Raw genomic sequence first — 21,164 nt, forward strand, 5'->3', positions numbered from 1 at the left:
TGTATAGAGCAAGGTTATGACTGGCGCCGAAAGGAGGCAAATCCTCATCTGAAAAAGTAACTGGGTTACTTAATGTAACTGAATCTTTGAAGACCAAGTTGACTATGTCATCAGGTGTAGAGTTGTGTGCTACATTCAATTTAGCCAAGGGTTGCAGTAAAGCTTGACGATGGGGAAACGAACTTGCAACTAGTTGTCAGACTGAAAGATCAGCCTTTGCCTTCTGTAGTTGTTTCAGAAAGTGATCAATAGATGTATCTTCGCCATCATTTGGTGTGATGACATTGGTGTTAGTAATTGGACCATTAGCTATGGAACCATTCTGAGAAACATTTTGATATGGACGCCCTGAACGAGTAAGGTGGTCTATATCTTGGTCTTCGCTAGCTTTGACTATATCCTCACTAACCTTGACTAGATAGTGTTCGGTGAGGTATTCATCTTCATCGTCATCGGCCCATATCCCGTTGACGATAGTAAGCTCCCTCAATCTGATGATCTCGGCTTCTAAACTGATTATTTGATCGAATAGACTATCAACCATGGTGACTACCTCTTGCATTGTAGCATCTCGAGAGAGATTTAGTGGCACGCTTTCCTTGGGTATGGTGCTTGGATTGCGGAGAGATGCTACTACTTCTTCCAGTTCTGAAACTTGCTTATGCACGCTCTTTGCCCATGCAATAAAATCGGTGATGGCAGGAGAAATGGTGGAATAACTCCCCTCATCTTCTAATGCATGAATCTCATCTTCGATTGGAGAATTGAGGTGAGAACAATCCAAGGTGGATTCTTCATCTGTAATCATCAGAACTCCAAGAGGATTATGAGTATTGTTAGTCTTACCTCCAGGAGGTATAGGTAAACGACCATCTTCGATCATATCCTGAAAGACATGTTTTAGCTTGAAACATTTCTCTGTGTCGTGTGCTTTGCCTCTATGATATTCGCAGTATGCATTCTCATCCCAGAACTTGGACTTCTTTTCTAGGTCAGGTGTAGGTCCTATGGGTTGGAGCTTACCTTGTTTCATCAACCTTTTCAGAGCATTGGAGTATGTATCGCCAATGGTTGTGAACTTCCTTTGTGGATTATTTTTCTTAGATGATTCGACAAGGTTAACCTCATCAGTCTTGCTAGTAGAGCCATAAGAACGACTTGTCGAGCCTTGATATCCACGACCTACCGTTTTGGATAAGAGTCCTTTACGGATGTCATCTTCAATCCTTGTCCCTAGTACAGTCAAATCTTTGACAGACTTTATGTTTTGATATCTCAAATGGTGTGCATAAATGGGCCTTAGGTTATCCCCTGAACTTTTCCACAAGAGTGGCTTCGTCTGGACGTTCAACAAGTTGCGTGCTAGTCTTCCTCCACCTACTTAGGAAGTCGGTAAAGCCTTCTTTTTTATTTTGGGTAAGAACATCTAAAGTACGCATGTTGACTTGGATCTCAGCATTATTCGCGTATTGCTTGGTGAATTCAATTGCGGCATCGGCGCAAGTGGCAATCTTCTTATACTCCAAAGAGTAGAACCATTGCTTAGGAATGGTGTCGAGAGATGAAGTAAAGATCCTTAAGAAAATCTCAAGTTTGATGCCTTTGATAGACATGTAGTCCTTGAAAGCACGAATGTGGTTTAAAGGGTTTTCATGTCCCTTGAACTTTGGGATGTCAGTGATGTTGAAGTTGTTTGGAAATTGACCATTCACGGCCTCATACTTGCGATTATTCTCCCTGTAGATGTCATCTCCCTTGAGGTACATTAGTTGCTCCTCCAAGTATTGGAGTCACTTTTCAGCTTCAGTATGACCTATTGGAGGGTTGGTTTCTTGTTGTCCAACAAAGGGTGGAAGGTTATCATGCATGATCTCGCTAGGAATATCATCTTCCGCAGGAGGGAGTCTAGTTTCCACAGCAAAAATTCGGCCTTCAATAGTGTTGAGGCGATCATAAGCTTGGTCTTGGCTTGTTTGGAGACGGGCGAGCGCAGCTAGGATTTGATCATTACCATTTGGGGGTTGACCACTAGCACTAGTGGTACTAGTTTCAGGCATCTTGGAAACTGAATAAGAGATTGACGATGAATTAAAACACGATCGACCATTCTAGCACACTTACTTAAAGAAAAGACTCGACTTGTGAAGTGGGAGTGTGCCACTTGTGTTAAGTGCGGTTTGAAAATGACAAGGTTTTGAAATGTTTGCCCTAGGCAACTGTAGTGTAGTTGTAGGAGTGCTGACTTGAAGTGAGGTTTTGAAATGGGTTTTCAGGCCCGAATTTTGACTGGAGATTTGGACAGAGTTTCAACTCATTTTAAGATAATTTTGGCCATTTTCGAAAAAAGGTTTACATTTTTTTGATTTTACATAAATTTTGTCATGGTTTTGTTTACAAAATGGTGATCACATATGATACAAACATTTATACAGGCGTTATAACGGTATGCTGAGTGCATTTAGAAGGGTTTTGGCTTAAAAGGTGGGTTGCCATAACAAGCAATCAAACCCTGGTCTGTGGAGAGGTCCGTGCCAAACATGAGTAACGCCGGTTCCTAGTCCATTTCCTCGAGTAGTGAAAGCCCTTGATACAAACATGAATATGTACCACGGTATGGTTGACGTCAAACGCTATCTATCTTTAGGCCCAGGTAAGAATTTGGAACGTCCAGACGGGACGATTGGTCGAATGGGTAGGGTCGGGCCTAGGAAGGCCGAATAACGACCTAAGATGGTCGAGTAATGAAAACCGACAACTGTCTCATATAAACTATTCCCTAACCTTGTTCAAGTTTCACCATTGGCAACACGTAAGTGTATTACTCCCTAGCGGAGTCGCCAAACTGTGGACACGGGAGGCCCACAGAGGCGCTTGGGAACAAGTGTTTGCATTTGTGGAATCGTCACCAATTTTTATGGGAAATTGGAACCGTTCGAATACCTCGTGCCATGCCAAGACACAAACTAATGACATGAACACTAAGAACTCGTTACCCTTAGCATTATATGTCTAGAATGACTCTCGTGGATGCCATTGAACACGGATGTTCACAGAGATCTGGAGTAAGGGGTGAGGGTACGTATTAGGAAGTCCTTTTACTGAACACCTAATCCCACCCGCCTCGATACCGGCCTCTACTAATGATTAGGGAAATCGTTCGTATTTGATATGTTGTCGATTATATGCATGCAATGCAACATCCATCGTTTTGATCCTAACATGTGAATTAAACTATGTCGGTGAACAAATAATTAGCACTTATTAATGTCGAAGTAGGGGTTAGAATTGATTATATGTGAAAAACGAAAAAACTTCCACCATAAATAAATAAATAAATAGCGATAATTGAAATTACAATAAATCACAATGATTTAATGATTTACGTCAAAAATATACTTAAGACGGACAATTTGAGAAAATGAAAGAGAACAAAATAAAGGTTAGAAAATATGGACAGATTAAATGTGATATTGCGATTAATAGTCGATTAATTGCGTAATTAAAGAATTAGGTCAAAGCAAGAACGGAAGTTCAGAGATAGAAATCACCCCGGAACAGGCGCAGCAATGCTGCGTCTCTTGGAAGAGGCGCAGTGGTCACTGCGTTTGTTCCTGGGTTGAGTTCTGACTGTGAAGTCAGAACTGCGAGTTGTTTACGTTCGTTGGTGATTTTAATGATTGATTATTGATATTTGACTTGGATGAAAGTGATTTAGCATATTAATTACATATGAAACCGTCATAAAAAACAATAAAACACGAGTTAAAACGGGTTAAAACTAATTAAAAAGAGTTATAAACGAGTTAAAATTAATTAGAACTAATTAAAACGAATTAGGTTAAATTATAAAGACGGAAACGAGTTCGAAAGACGTAATAAAAAGGTGAAAACATGTACAAAAGTCGAATTCCAGAGATCTGATATGAACGAATCAAGTCTCTAAAAATCCGGGTTTGATTTGATGACGAAAACCCGCAAATATTGATTATTAGGGATTTAAGCCGGAAATAAAGCATGATAATTATTAAGAATATGTTAACACTATTATGTACGAATAAAAGGATGAAAATAAGAAAGGAAAAGAAAAGGGACGAATTAACAGAGAACCGAGGAAGAAGAAGAAAGGCAGGAACTGCGGCAGCCTCTGGAAGAGGCGCAGCAGATGCTGTGACTCTTCGAAGAGGCGCAACAGTTGCTGCGTTTCTTCTCTAGGTCTGTCCACTGCTAATTCGTAAAAAAAGGTTTAATGAAAGGGTTTTACAAGTCGGTTTTAAACATACTTTTGACGTAAATCTTACACTAAGTGGTACAAAAATAAAATACAGTAATAAAGATGGGATTTACACCCTCAGACTTACATGTTTGATGAAACGAGATTAACTAAGTTATCGATTTAGTGATTGCTCGACTCGAATGTATGAAGAAAGAGCCCTCGTGAGAGGATTTAGATTAAATTGATTGATGTGTAATGGTCAAATTGGTCGGTCATGCAACGTGACTGGTACTCAGAATGATCTGAGCTTACGTGGTCGATTGATCAAGAATGTAGACGTCAAAAGCTTAGAGCGCGGTCTTAGAATACAAAGGGAGAAGAGAAGGGCGGACACTCCCGTGAAAAATATGTGGAACGAAGGTCCTTATTTATACTAAAAAATATGGAGAGTTATGGAATGACTCAAACTTTGGAAACAAATCACGAAAAAATCTGAAAATATGCAGAAAAGGGCTGGGGAAGAGGCGCAGCAGCTGCTGCGATCCTTCGAAGAGGTGCAGCAGGTGCTGCGTCCTTTCCCCAGAGGTTTTCTCCTGCAGAAGAAAGATTTCCGCGTTTCGTTTATGGAATTGCGGTAGATCTCAACTTCCTTATAAGATTTTCGAGATATATTTTGCCAAAAAGATATAAAATTAAATTTATGGAATAAATATCTGGAATATTCTAAGACATTCTGACTCGGCATTTTAAACGGTTTATTTGAAAATGAAGCGGTTTTTGACCCATACTCCAAATGAACTCTAATTACTGTCAAAACGACCGTAATGGCGCGTAGATGACGACCAAGGGGTAGACACAAGCATTTGAGCTATCACTTGATGATAAACTTACAAACTGTCATAAATCGTTCCGCGTACCAAACATGCGGCCCAATCATCATCAGGTGGTTGGCGGGAGGTGTAGAAATGAGGTATCTACAGTTTGTTGCATGGCTTAAGTGAAATGACAAATTATAGTGCAATTTCATCATTGAAATCTACCGTTTCGACTCAACCTATATGCAAAAGTAAACGTGAAATTTTTGGATATAATAATTTTTTTAAAAAAATTTATGAGGTTTTTTTTTTTTTTTTGAGATTTTTGACTTTTTGTAAAAAGTAAAGAACAATGCAAACAGAAATTAGACGTGACAACAGAAATGCAATAAAAACAACATGCGGACACAGATATAGATTCATAACCTCCCCAAACCAAACCGTACAATGCCCTCATCGTACTCAAAAATCGGGAAAGGAAATGCAAACTGAAAAGAAGATTGAAGTGTCAGAAAAGTTACAAGAATACGCGAAGTAGAGACCTCCCCAAACTAGGCAGCAAGATGGGAGGTCGCTAATAGCTCCATAACAGCGTCACAGGAAGCTCAAAGCAAGCCAACTCGATCGAGAGAGTAAATTACTCGATCGAGTGAAATGGGCTGTGGAAGTACTCGATCGAGAAAAGGGAATTTACTCGATCGAATGGTCGTCATCTGTGGTTGCTCGATCGAGAAGAGAAGTGTTCGACCGAAGGGCTCAAGCACTCGATTAAGCAGAAAATTACTTGATCAAAAGCTCCTTATTGCGCGAACTCTTAGGCGTCAATAAAACACCTGTAAAGATGCAAATAGCTACCACAAAAACGACCAAAAACCAAGTCTAAATTGTTCACAGTCTATGGTTTAAAAACCAATTATTACACACAACAAAACCGAAATGTTCGAAAATCAACGAAAAACTTAAACTCCGAGTTGCCTCCCGGACAGCGCTAGTTTCAAACAGGTCCCGGATCGACCTTCTTTTGTTCATCTAGTTGCTCCAGTTAGTCACAATCAAAGCAACTCAAAGCTCTTAGCATTAGATCATAAATCTGCGCTTGTGCTACACAAGAGCATAAGTAGCACCAAAATAGAAAAGAAGCATATAAGAGCAATCTGAAGTATCGTCTCAGCCTAACAAATTTTCGATGATAAATATGGTGAAACATTATTAGCTTATTTATCCAACTGGGAGGGGGTGGAGTATTGAAACATAAAGCCGAAGTCATATGAGGTAATTTACTGTTAGTCATAGAATTAATCATGAAGTTATCGTTAATTACCTCACGTCGGTCGCTCCTAACGTCGGAATCATTGATAAAAGAATAAAATACTTCTATCGTGCTAGGAACATTCCCGGACTCAGCGACCTTCTCATTCCCCTCCTTTGTGGGTTCTATCCCGTAAATTGCAGCCTCCAAAGCGTCCAGCTCGGCTTTCCAAATGGGGGATTTACCAAAACCATTGTCTTCTTCAAAATCGTCATCCAAAACGGATCCAGATGACATAGCAATGCTTTCCGTGGCCAATATGGTCGATCGAATAAAACTGGTACTCGATCGATAACTTTCCTCTTGAATATCACTCGATCGAACACATGTAACTGCTCGATCGAGGTCTTCCTCGTAGAAACAGTTCGATCGAGTGGTTATTTATGTTCGATCGAACACTTCCTCTTATAATCCACTCGATCGAGCACTGTAACTAGTTCGATCGAGTGTTTGTTGCTGTATAGTGCAGAAGTCTTCACATGATGCTTCGTTTTCAGATAGATCTTCGTATTCCGAGTCATACATATCATTATTGTCGATAGGCAACTCAGGTCCTTCATAGAAAAGACCACTCTCGGTGTAGGTAGCGTATACCTTCTCTGCGTGCCTAAAGTTCGTCTCAGCAGCTAACTGAGCTATTTGAGACTCAAGTTCATTGATTTGAGCTTCCATAAATCAATCATCTTCTTGCAGTTGAAGTGCAAGTGCCTTCACCAAAAACTTCAATTCAGCAATCTCTTCTTTCTGTTTATCAAGAGGAGGAGCTTGTTGTTGCGATGGCCAAACAAACGGAGGCTTCGGATAGCCTCGTTGCTGAAGCGTATGTGGAGGCATATATGCAAAGGAATGACTAGCTTGTCTACGTTGCCTAAACGCATAGACTTCATCGTTCCTTGCCAAACAAATGACAGCTTCATGCCCAGCAGCACCACATCTCTCAAAGTGCACCACCTATTGCGCCATAGGATGGAACATAGGTGGAAGATCAAAGGTACTCAAGTAAATTCCTTGAGGCTAAAGATAGACAAAAAGAAATAAGTAAATTAAATAGTTGCCTCCCCGGCAACGGCGCCAAAATTTGACACGGGTATCACAACCCTATCAAAAATAAAACCAACTGGCTCTACTAATGTAGCAGAGGTAAGTCGAGTATCGTATCCACAAGGAGGCGGTCACTATCTACTCGTTATTAGGGTCTGTAAATGGTCACACAATGGGGGGTTTGAGTTGTTTAGACTAAACTAATGAACTAAATTAAAAGCAAAGATTGAGAGAAAATAGAAAGAGAGATGCTAGGGTGTCGGTTCACCATGATATTATACAAATCAGCTAAAGGTAGGTCAGTCGGTCTGATATGAGAAGGGTAAAGGAAAGGTCCTTTCGGTCCGCTATCCGCCCTAAAATACTACTAGCTTAGCTTTCACCCTCACTAGTCTAGTCTATTGTCCATAGCAGATCTGTTCATTCTAATCTCTCGATCTAGGTCTTAATTTAACCAAGTTAACTAATTTAGTTGCATGAATTCAACGAAACGATTACAATTATATTTCTATGAAACAATTCTCACAACAAAACCTTCTAAGCCAACTATCGCATCATCACTATACTACCATGGTTCCTCTAGTCCTAGCATTAAAGGACTAGCTACACATGATAACTAGTAAAACAATAACGAAAGAATAAGCAAGAACAAACATAATAGAAGATGTAAACAAAAGAGAGAGGAAAGATTCAATAGAAAGAGAGTAAGAGAAAGATTACATAAGCGAGATCCAGAAAGTAGAGGAACAAAGTAACGATGAACAGTAAAGAGTTTTTCTGGTGAAAAGAGTTGATTACTAAACCTAATGACGTCTCTCCTATTTATAGGAGAGATATTTATTAAACCTAAGACACGATATTAAGATAAAAACCCTGCATCCATAGAAAAGCACTCGATCGAGCACTTTCATATCACTAGATCAAACAAATCCAAGCTAAAACCTCTCGATCGAGTACTTTTGTTACTCGATCGAGGATCTCCAATTAAGTACCTCTCGATCGAGTACTTTGGGTGGTCGATCGAGTAGATTAGGTGGTCGATCGAGTAGATTAACCTCTCGATCGAGCAATGTTCAGCGCATAATTCCTGCTTTGCGCACTGAATTTCAAACAGCCGCCATTTCTTCGTTACTTGGGTAAAAAGAGCGTTTTTGGTGGCGTTGGAAAGCTAATAGGAAAATATTTCATATACAATTGTAATCACTTGAAAATAATTTTTAGAACTATAGATATGGCTCTTCAAAGTAGGCACTAGTAATTTGAAGTTGTTCCTTTGCTCACCTAGCTTCCTTACTTCTTTGCGCTTCTCAAAATAGTAGTCTCCAAGCTCCGAATCAACTCATATCCTAAATTCATGCTTAGGTACATGTTTTAGGCTTGATTACGCTTCTCTCCGGTTCATACCTGCAAATAATACAAGAGAAACCAAAGTAGACAATTCAGGGGACATTTGTAGCTAAACACTACACAAAATGCATAGAGATGCGTGAAAATGAAGTACAAAATGCCAATATAAAATGCACGCATCAGTGATCCATTCGGGGATGGTGAGCAGTTGTTTAGCAGGTAACCATATGGATAGATCGCGGGATCTATGTGGGATGGAGTCATCACTAGTCTTGAGTTTAGTCTTCCGTTGTAGTCTTATGACAGTTTCTTTTCTAGTTGGTTTAGTTTGAGACAGTTGTATCGTACGTTTGATTTTAGTTTTTAAGCTGTACGCACTTTAAACAGTTCAAATTTAAAGTATGTTAGATGAAGATATGATTGATTTGAATGAAAAGTTTTAGATTGTATGTTGGATAAGTTGAAGAATATACATGACCATGATGAATGTTAATGTTTGGCTTAGTAGTAGTAACATGCGATAGGAGTTGTGATATTTGTATATATATGATTAAGGTGGAATAGAATGGTATGAGGCATGCTTTGTTGTTTCTTGTGTGACTTTTGATTAGTTAGTAACTTGTACGTGGAATAAGAGATGTTAGTTAGTAACATGTATGTGAAACCGAATAGTTATGTTGTTCGATTATAGAGGAGCTGTTTTTAAACTGTTATAACTTGAGATGCATATATGAAATTGATGTGATTCTAATTGAAAGTTTTAGCTTGTTCTCTTAGGATTCTAACGATAGGTCACACGCCCAAAACGACCAATAAATGAGTTAGATACGACAGTTTTACGAAAATTGGACAGTGTTGAGAACTGCGTAGAGTACTCGATCGAGTACCTCGTACTCAAGCGAGTAACTCTGGTAATTTATTATGCGTGCTTCTGATCTTCACCTACTCGATCGAATAGGTTGTACTCGATCTAGTGATCCCTGTTTTGGTCATTTGCTTATCTTTTCACCTCATCACATATCATATTTATTGCAAAGATGTTCTTTTGCTTCTTTATGCATTGTTTTATATATGTGTTGGTCCTAATGCGTAAGTTACCAGACCTTATGATGTAAGGAGTAGCACCTAATTATGATGGGTATGAGTTTGGTGGGGAGGACATGGGTTATATGTGGTTGTGATGGATCGTGGAAAAAGGAAAAAGAAGATTGATGAGCTTATCGAGGCCGGGAGCATGTTTTGTGAGATGTGGTGAGTAATATAATCGCGAGTTTGAGTAAAGTAAAGGTAAGTGTATATGGGCAAGGGGTGATGTAAGTGTAAGGAATGTTAGAATATAAAGATTGAAAGGAGGGATGTGTATAGTGGCAACTTGGGATGTGTAAGGATTTATGGAGGGAGATGGTTAGGATTGTGTTGGTTAAGGATATATGTGATGGAAGGTCATTATAAAGGTATGGAAACGAATGGTGTATAGCGAGATCGAGTTATGCCGCGATGTGTAGATAGTGGCCGAGTTTGGGAATTTGGATTATCAAGACGGGAGCCTAGTGTGTAATTTTCTAGAGATGTAAAAGGGAGATGCAATTAATTTAAGAGTAAACGTTAATTGTGCGGACTGATTGGTGGCAAGTGTGAGTGAGTAGCATGATGAGAGAATATCCATGGTAAGAAAGAGTGAGAAGGTACCGATATGAATTAATGAAATTTGAGTTTTGGAGCAATGAGAAGGTAACCGGAGCACTAAAGAGTTAGGTGGTAGGAATAAGGGTTGAATTGTTAATTGATTTTTTCAAGTGTAAAGGGAAAAGAATGAGGGGAGTAAACTAAGAGAATGTTGACCGAAGTTATGCGATATGGAAGTAAGGAATCGTCGAGATGTATGATACTATCATGAGGGTGTGAGTTAATGGTTATGTAGGAAATTCAGGACGACATGTTAGTCATGAGTTTTGAGGAATTAAGGGGAGTAAAAAGTTGGTAGGGTAGTTGCACGATATGAGATTTTGGTGGTGAGTTAGGTGACGGTACAATTAAGGACAAAATTGGAATGAATGCTGAGGTAAATTTTGTTGACGGATTTGTTGTTTGTTAATTGGGATGTTAACCGAAATAGAAATGAACTGTTATGTTTAGAGGTGAGTGTAAGAGATTTGTTATACGAAAGATAGTGGTGTCGTGATGTTATCACTAGTGGTTAAGGATGACGTTAAATAGAGAAGATAGTTGTTCTAGGGAGGTTGATTTTATGGAGGTCGGATTGGTATGTATGGTTGTGAGGGAGTATAAGATGTTGATATGAGAGGCGTTTACTAGCAGTGAGTATTAATGGTATGGTTACATTTGTAAGGAAGTGATAGTTACGCGAATGGGAGAATGTGTTATGAGGGGCATACGAGTTAAGCTCGGCCGAGAGGTAACCTTTCTCAGGTGGTAACTTACGTGATCAGGATTGGCTAGTTAGATTCGATTATGGGTCTATGAAGTGTGTAAGTGTTTGTGTGAGGTTTTGAGCTCACGAGTAGTGGCATAGTGTGATAGTCATAAAGTTGTATCTGAGTGTTCCATGTTATATGTGTGTATGGTAACCTAATAGGACGGTATTCAGAAAGGGTAATGGTGGTTGGAGGAGTCATGTGATGATTGTTGGGTCGAGAGTCTGGTTTTGTGGTAATGTGGTTGTTGTGTTCCGGGTGCAATTCGGGCACGGTACTCCGTGTTGCGATGCGGGTACTTTCGCATTGCGGTGCGGCTGTTGGTGGCGGTGTTACGATGCCGTCATCGGTTGTGGTGGAGTCGGCGGGATACTTATGAGACGAGTTTTCAAAAGTGTATACCAGTTATATAGATTATTGTTGTTTTGTTTACTGCTGTTTCCTGTGAGTTTCGGTTTGGACATATAGACTGTTGTATATTTTATTGATGTTTCTTACCAGTTTCGGCTTGAGAGTGTGGGTAGAATATGACATGGAAGAGAGTTGCGTATGTTTCCGTTATTGTCATGGTATAGTGATATTCTGTTAATGGGATACAGTTGTGAGAGGTTGTTGGAGTACTTTTGCTCTTGTTTTAGAGGAGGCATTGGTTGACATAATAGTGACAAATGATTGTGAAACACATGTTGTACTGAATTGGAAACTATAGGTGGTTTGTAACCTTTTATCGGGACAGTAGGTAAGAAGTGTTGGGTCTTAGTATCATGTTAAGTTATGGGTGAGTTTTGCAGTAATAAAATAAAAGAACTTGAGGATCTAGTGTCAGTGTGTGTAACAATTGTGGATCGTGAGTTATGATTGTGGAGATAAGTACATGTATAAATAAGTATATCATCTTGCGGTAATATTGAAGAGTTGAAGTAGTGGTTATGCTGAGGACTTTATGGTATAAGTTAGATGGAGTGCCGAATAATTGGAGGCACGAGAGCTGTTATAGACAGAGAACCTTGGATATGGGATGGTTGTCGGTGTTGAAGTTATAGTCGTTGATAGGTGACATAGGATGAGGATAATGGGAAGAAAACAGCAAAGGATCTAGTATTAGTGGGTTACGAGGACATAACATTTATCTTAAAAGGATTAGGATACGACAAAGAGAGTTTGATGGTTTTACATGTTGCAATATATTTGGAAGGTTGAGTCTTGGTGTAGAATAAAGGATGGGTTTGGGTTGTGGTTGTGGTTGTGGTTGATGATATTAAAGGTCATGGCAGTGCTTGTAGTAGTATGATGTTTATGAGTGTGAGTATACTTCGATAGTGTTAACAGTTTGGGTGATGATGTTTGTGAGTATGAGTAAACTTCGGGGACGGAGTTCATTTTAAGGGTGGTAGAATGTAACATTCCGTTTTATTGGTTGATCTTGTTTGGTGGATTATCTTGATATTGGATTTGCTAGTGGACAATATGTTAGTAAGACGGAGTTAGCGGCATTTGTGGAAGTAGTATTATGTAATTAGTGTCGAGAGACTATGCTATAGTTGATACGATATCGTGAACTGCGTTGTGGAGGTAGGCAAGTTGGTGGAGTTAGTGTTAAGTGTACATGTTTTATAGCTTGGGTTTGAACTTCGGGGACGAAGTTCATTTTTAAGGAGGGAAGACTATAATACCTCGGATATTTGAGCTATTGAGTACTCTATCGAGTAGGACTTACTCTGTCGAGTAAGTTAGTGTCACATTCTGGAGTGCGTTCTATTTTGTAGTTACTCGATCGAGTAGGGGCAACTCGATCAAGTAGCGGGTACTCGATCGAGTACGTTAGTTACTCGATTGAGTAAGTCGGGTTTTAAAGTTTTTCGGCCGGATTTGATAGTAAGCGTGGAGATCTATATAAAGTTCTTTCGACAGTTTCCTTTTACTTTGTACTTTTATTTTCTAAACCTTTCTCAAAAGAAAACAACGCCGACGTTCAATTCTCTTCTCTCTTTGCTATCAAATCAAGGCTAGGGTGGTTGGATTTCTGAGATCCTCATACCTTTGTGATCATCATCTTGTGGGTAAGATTTCTATATTGTTTTTATGTCAAATAGTTAATGTTGGTTAAACCATAATTGAGTGATTTGGGGATTTTTGGGAGTTATTATGTGTAGATTTGTAATTATGTGATTATTGATTATAGGAGGTGATTTCGTAGAGGAAACTTTTTTGATCCGCTCCATTGATTGTTGGTCATTTTGTTTGAGGTAGGGTTTCCCTACTCGGTTAACTGTGTATATATTATAAGTTGGCATGGTTGTTTGATTGGCATAATTGTTGTTATCGTACCTTGGAATTTGCATGTTTTATTGGTATTGTGGATTGGTTGATTGTTTGTCTGTGGTATGCGAGGTGCGCCCTCGGCTGAGTGGAGTTACTTGCGGAAGTGGTTTCATGCCCTTGATTCGCCCTTTGTGGTTCCCGTCACAAGGGGATGTTCACATTAATGGACATGGGTTATTCACTCTATGGTGTTGAGCGGGGCTTAGGAGGTAAGGCTGCGGTACCCACTGACGGTGTGGAATATCTGTTGCGATGGATATTCTGGCAGGGCTACACACTTTAGTGTGTAGTCAGGTGATTGGTGATGAGATGGAGTTGGACGAATGTGATTGTGTAATTGGATGTTATTGTTGCTTATATTGTTTATTCAGTAACTGACCCGGTTAAATGTTTTGAAAACTGTGGTGATCAATTCGGAGATGGTGAGCAGTTATTTAGCAGGTAATCATATGGATAGCTCGCGGGATCTGGCTGGGATGGAGTCATCACTAGTCTTGAGTTTAGTCTTTCGTCGTAGTTTTATGACAGTTTCTTTTCTAGTTGGTTTGGTTTGAGACAGTTGTATCGTACGTTTGGTTTTGGTGTTTAAGTTGTACGCACTTTAAACAATTGAACTTTAAAGTATGTTTCTTTATGGTCATTTTTGATATACTGTACCTCGGGCAACCGAGATGGTAGCATCTCCATATGTTAAGGTGGTCTTGGTAAGGCACCTTAGCTTGGTGTATGGGGGTGTTATAGGACCATCCAAATGAAACTACTCATTTTTGTTTTGATAAAAAAAACATTATTAAAGACCTCTCATGCACCCTTATTATTTACATCCAATATCATCATGTTTGTGGCACTTTTAATTAAGTTACAAGTGCTCCTACTTCAATTTTGATACTACCCTTACTTTTTCTCTCTTTTCTTAAAACTTGTGTTCCTCCCATGTTACGTTTAATTTGGATGAGGGAGTATGTCATAGAAAAATATATTAAATGGTAAATGATGAGTAGGCAAATCTAAGGTAATTTTATTTCATAAAATAATAACATTTATATGATAAATCGAGTTAGTCCAGACAGGACCGGACACCAATACTAGTTATATTAAATAACAATTAGTCTCATTGTAGACGGGTCAAATAATCTCATTTTTGCATGAATAGGAACCCCATCATCCCACTTGTTATTTGTCTTATATGTAAGTGGTCACATATTTGACCCGTCTACAACTTTAGACGGATAATATTCGTCTAAAGTGAGATTTTGTGATTAAAGTAAGCAAAGAATTTTTTTTCCCGTATAGTATGTAGAGTTATTAGTCTATAAATACCAAGTGCATGCTGCTCTCTTACAGCAAGTTCTAGCATATCTATCTATCTTCTTCTAAATCTTATATTACACAACATTGTCTTTTCTATAAGTTTAATTTTAAGTTTCTAATGGGGAGGCCCTTCTTGATCCTGCTCTGTTTATGCTTTGTAAGTCGTTGTTTTCTCATATAAATATTAATGTCAACTAGCTGCCTTACTTTATTATTAAGATCGTGGAATAATACATCCACGGTCAAATTTAATCAGAAAAACTCAAATAAAAGTTATTGTACAACATAAAACGACTTTATGTAGCTCATTTAGTGATAACTATAACTCGTTAATAACTTTATTAACCATTTGTTTATCTTTGATTTAAACTACCCTAACAAAAAAATAAAAATAAAAACAAATAAACAATTGAAACAGACAGAGTATCATATACTTCCTCTATTTAACTTCATTCTACCACTTTATTTTATCACATTTGTCAACGCGTATAATACGCGGTAAATATCGTTAGCTACGTATTTGCAAAAATTCTAAAAGTTAGATATTTTCAATTTACTCATAAATACGAATCAAACAAAATGTCACATGAATATATTTTCACTTATGTATTGAGAGAAAATTGAAATTGATTGTTTATTTGTGAATAGTGTAGAAAATTGAAAGTGGTAGAGTGGAGTTGAATGGAGGAAGTAATGTTTACCTCTAATATCATATTGTAATCAGCTTGCAGTTAGGGGAAGCCATGCATCAGTTTCTCCAGAAGATTATTGGAAATATAAGTTGCCTACCACTCCCATGCCTCACTCAATTAAAGACTCTTTGTTGCCATCTGGTTTATCTCTTTGCTCAACCTTTTTTTTATAACTAGTAGTTAGTTACTCTAATTAAAACTTGACACACCTCTTTCATTTTAACATTTTTAAATTTGTTGTGAGTGTCATATTAAGTCTTAACTATTTAAGAAGTGGGGTTGTATTACTCGAGTTGACAATAATCTGGCATAGAAGATAAGAGTACTCCCTCCGTTGATCAGTAGTTATTTATTGTTTTCAGCACCAATACTAATGTTGAGATGCATCTAGTAATAAAATGAGTTTCTCACCTTCTCCCTCCAAAAAAAATAAAACATGTTTCAGAACCGTCAAGCACGGACGTAGCTCACAGTCTCACACCCATCGAGATGAGAGAATTTTTACGGTTTTACCCTTACAAAACCAAAACCAAAAACAAAACTTAATACTCCTTGGTGGAGATCCAGGTCTTACTCAGATGTGACATCTCTTTTATGCATGTCACATCTCTTTACATGTTAGAGTAAGGATGATAATGTATCATGTTCGGATTGAACGAGTTGAATCTGGATCACAATATTTTGGCTTTGTTGGATATAAATATGGATCAAATATTTAGATTCATGTATAGAAATGAATATGGATTCCTTGGTGGATAATTAGCACAAATATTATCCTACAACCAGTTGTATAGTAGAATTGTACAACACACAAAGTTATTGAGCTATATTACAAGTTATTGAGCTATTTTATAAAGTTATTGAGCTTAATAATTATTCTGTTAAGCTCAATAACTTTGTATCATAACTCGATAATTTTGTTAGTAAAGCTCGATAACTTTATAACAAAGCTCAACTATATTAAATAAGTTGTATATACATCTTACACACATATTATTTTTTATTTTACTTAAAAATTTGCGTGATACCCATAAATTTTACAACTCTTCACATGTTATCCAATATTTTAAGTTTGATTTGTTTACATGGTACCTTCTATGTATGATTTTCATGCACATGCCCTTTTTGTCGGTATAAAAATTTTCAACTGGGCGTAACTCCTAGACCAAAATTTAGAATCGGCCAAACTTTTCTTTCTAAATAATTATCTTGTCATAATCCGTGGTTTGAGGGAAAAAAAATTGTCGCCTGGTGTTTTTTAGGGTTTTTTTTTTTACGAAAATGTCAAATCAATCATAATTTCGATTTTAAATTTTCGAATGAACATTTCGTTTTATCAAAGTGTAGATCTCGAAGAGGTAATCAATTTGGAAGAAAAATTTAGTCAATTCTGATTTTTGGTCTACGATTTATGTTCAACTGAAGATTTTAAGAAAAATAAAAAAGACACACTGCTTGACATTCATACCTCAAAGATACCATGGGTAAAAACTTAGAGGAGAGTTTCTCTCCATTTCCTAAAATGAAATGGAGAGGTCATTTCCTTTCGGTCCAGATCGTATTTTGGCATCATCGAACGGCTCAAAATTTATGGATAAAAATAAAGGGATAATGAGATTTGGTGAAAAAAAATATTATTAAATGAGTTTAAGAGAGGAAATGGAGAGGAGGGTACCACATCTAGAATAGCAAAATTAAGGAGTGTCACGTGAATTTTCCGTAGTAAATTAAAGAGAAAACTTAAGTTAAAGATATAATAATTTTATATTTTTTTCCATAAATTAAGCTATTTATATATTTTTTTTGGTCAAAAAAATTTTCTTTATTATCGTGATTGTAATTTTATGAGATTTTATTTCGAGTTTTAAAAATTTAGCTACAATATTTGTATTTTAATACTCCGTATATGAGAATAATATGCTTAAATTTCTTATGTTACCTTCTAATTTTGTCAGATTTGCTATGATACTCCTACGTTTAAAATCTGCCCACGGTACCCTTAAGGTTCTATTTTCATGCCCATGGTACCCATTAATGTAACGTCCGTTAACGGAACGTTAAATTTTGATGACGTGTTAATAATTAATAAATTAAAAAGTATAATAAATTTGAAATAAAAATAGAAGTTTGTGCATTTACTATGGTAGTCTTGTACTTTATACATTCTTCCTCAGATGCTCCTAAGATGTAACAATTTTCCCATGGTACCTTTGAGTTTACTACACATGTGATTTTAGCAATGCAATAGCTTGATAAAGGGTCTTTTTGATATCATTCTATGTGTCATCTCGATTTACTTTTACCCAACATCAACATGTATATAATCAATGTTACTTTTCTGTTAAAATATAAGAGTTTGGACAAAATTTTCATCTTTGTCATCATGTCATCATTAACTTTATTCCTCGAAGCTTTCTTTTAGATAACATAACAATGTTGGACATTTACCGAGCTTCTTTTACTGAGTTAACATAGCCCAATAATCAAAGAGTTATTATTTACATAAACTATTTTTAAATCCGTAACTTTGTTAATTTTTTTGGTGGTGAGTTATAATGGCAAAACATGATGCTTTTTTTGTTACCGTATAACTTGGGAATATATGAGAAGAATGTATAAAGTATAGGTAGTACTCACTACTGATACCTAAAAAGGTAATTGATAATTGAAAAACAAAGTGAAACCTAGTTAGTAGATTATATGGTTATTGGTTAATATTATGTTGCTAACGGAAATTTAAACTGAGATCATGAATATCACCTTCGAAATTTACTAGTTATGTTATCTTAAAGAAGATGTATTTATGAACTATCTCATAAATTATTTAAAACTATTTTAAAGGAGATGTACTATGTGAGAATTTGAAAAGTGGTAGGTTTAGTTTGGAGTTTGGACGGAAGGTAGTGAAAAATAAGAAGACTAGTTTGCAAATCCGTCAGTTTCTAGGTACGATTCGTCAATCAAACATTGACCATAAACAGGATTAGCGCAGCAGAACACTACAATTTACAACTCTGTTATTTGATCTATTCCTTTTGGATTTCCCCCCATTCAATTAGTTAATAATCTGATAGGTGGGGTCAATGCAAATTCAATAGCCAATACCGAGCTCTACGATGGATTAGCTTATGCCCAAGATTCTGCAAAAGAGTTGACTGCAACCACAGATGCTTATGGTGGATTACTATCTTATGGCAAAGATTCTACTAAACACTTGACTGCAACTACTAAAGGCTACGATGGGCTATTATCTTATACCAAATATTCTGCAAAAGATTCACTCGATAGTGCCAATGGGTATAAAGGGTTGTTATCTTATGCAAAAAGCTCTGCCCAAGATTCGCTAGCTGGAACCAATGGGCCGTATAAAGGGTTGTTATCTTATGTCAAAGATACCACAAAGAGTTCGCTCGCTAGTACTAATGGCTATAACGGCTTGTTATCTTATGCTAAAGATTCTCCCAGAGATTCGCTCGCTAGTACTAACGGGTACGATGGGTTGTTATCTTATGCCAAAGATTCTGCAAAAGATTCGCTCATCGGTACCAATGGGTACAATGGACTACTATCTTATGCAAATGGGTACGATGGTTTGTTATCTTATGCCAAAGGTTCTGCAAAAGATTCGCTCATTGGTAGCAATGGCTATAATGGCTTGTTATCCTATGCCAAAGATTCTGCAAAAGATTCCATTGCTAGCACTAATGGCTATGATGGGTTGTTATCTTATGCCAAACCTTCAAGGAAATTGCTTCAGTATGATGGTTTGTTGTCTTATGCGCCCAAAGCATCCCCAAAAGCCAATACTCAGGAGTCTCAAACTAGCTCAACCGGTATTATGGAAGATGCAGTTTTCTTCGTGGAATCGGATCTTCACCATGGGAAAAAAATGAACTTGGTCTTCAAAAAAGGCACCCAAAAATCTTTCTTCTTACCTCGAGAAGTTGCCAACAAAATCCCCTTTTCTTCAAGCAAGCTCTCAGAGATCTATGATATCCTTTCCATGGACCCCGAATCACAAGAGGCATATGTCCTTTCACAACGAATTGAGTTATGTGAGGAGCCTAAGGTCGAAGGCGTAGAGAAGAAATGTGTGACATCCCTAGAATCTATGGTAGATTTTGTGACCTCTAAAATCGGAAATAATGTACAATCTCTAACAACTAGTTTAGAAAAAGACCACCCTAAAATGGAGTATACACTTAAAACGGTGAAAAAACTATCCAAAAACGATCATGAAACAGTAGTGTGCCACAAGATGGGATATCCTTACGCAGTATTCTTCTGCCATGGTACCGCAACAATAAGATCTTACATGGTTTCTCTGGTGGGAAGTGACGGGACAAAGATTGAAGCTGTGGCTGCTTGTCATAAAGAAACAAATGACTTCTTAACTAATTATATGGTTAATGTTCTCAAGGTTGTTCCGGGTAGTACTAGAGTTTGCCATTTACCCGGTGCCGAGGATAACATAGTTTGGGTTGCTAAGTAATCTTTATGTTTTATCTGTAAGATTGAGTGAAGAGTAAGTTGTAAATCTGACTTGATCATGAGCTCCTCATGTCAGATAGTTGTCGTCGTCTCGTAATCCTTGTATGTTTATGCTTAGAGCTCCATGGAATAAATGTTACTCGGTAGTTTGTATGATAAAGTAATGGAAATTAAATGAACTTGTGTCTGGTTTTGGTTAATCCTAAGTTAAAACTTGAGATCACCAAGTGTTCCTTCATAATCATGGAACATGATCATACATCCTATGCATAAACTTATATATGGGCAGTAATGTGGTACCAATTCCACTGTCAATATGGCTATTAATTTCTACTGGAAACTTTACAAATAAACAAACAAAAAAGGAAGTATTGTACGTTAGCGCCTAATTTAGTACGAATACTAAATCAATCATCAATCAATCAATACATATATATAAATCAATCAATCAATCATCAATCAATCAATACATATATATAATTTATTTGGGTTTATTTTTCGCATGTTTGAATATTTATAATCTGTAATTTTAATTTATTTGGCTCACAATCAAAATCAGTCATTTATTTGTGTTTTTCGCTAAAAAAAAACAGGTTCCAAAATCAGTCATAACTGAGTTTGTTCAATAGGTAATTTTAAAAGTGACTCAAAAAAAATATGCTTGTATTTTATTTTTTCTTGCTATGGTATGTAATCCTAATTTTACATATTAAAATTATCTCCTTTTTTTGGCAGGAGAAAGGAGTATTGCTCTGCAAAATTACAGGCGTCCTTTTTTTTTCTCTTTCATATGTGTCCAGCAACCAACCAGATGATGCCACATACAAGGTCACCACCAATGTCACCAATTCTTCCTCAAGGTCACCTGGTGACCCTGAGTTATTCAAGGTCACCAAATTACCACCTTAATACTCCTTAATTACTATCATTAGCATGACCCAACAAGGTCACGATCTAGTTGGTGACCTTGCTTGGGCATGGTCTTAGAGAGTCCGACTTTCTTAGAATTCCTAACAAGAGTAGATTTCGAAACAAATTTAATTAAATTATACTAATAAAAGTAGATTTCTTAATCTTTTAATAAAATTATCCTAATATAAGTAGATTGAATTTATTTTAATAATAAAATTATCCTAATAAAAGTAGCTTAAAGGTAACTGAAAATTAAGAGCTGATAATTTAATTGAT

The 21,164-nt window shown here is 37.1% G+C and overlaps 1 protein-coding gene across 1 annotated transcript; it reads left to right on the top strand.

Moving 5' to 3' along the window:
• The first annotated feature begins 14,824 nt into the window (after nucleotides 1-14,824).
• On the top strand, nucleotides 14,825-20,176 carry LOC141639010 (uncharacterized). The gene is made up of 3 exons (XM_074448190.1): nucleotides 14,825-14,950; nucleotides 15,518-15,626; nucleotides 18,560-20,176. The coding sequence occupies exons 1-3, from the start codon at nucleotides 14,912-14,914 to the stop codon at nucleotides 19,975-19,977; spliced, it is 1,566 nt and encodes a 521-aa protein (XP_074304291.1). The 5' UTR covers nucleotides 14,825-14,911; the 3' UTR covers nucleotides 19,978-20,176.
• The last annotated feature ends 988 nt before the right edge of the window (nucleotides 20,177-21,164 follow it).

Source organism: Silene latifolia, unplaced genomic scaffold (genome assembly GCF_048544455.1).
Source record: "Silene latifolia isolate original U9 population unplaced genomic scaffold, ASM4854445v1 scaffold_249, whole genome shotgun sequence".
Lineage (NCBI taxonomy): Eukaryota > Viridiplantae > Streptophyta > Magnoliopsida > Caryophyllales > Caryophyllaceae > Silene > Silene latifolia.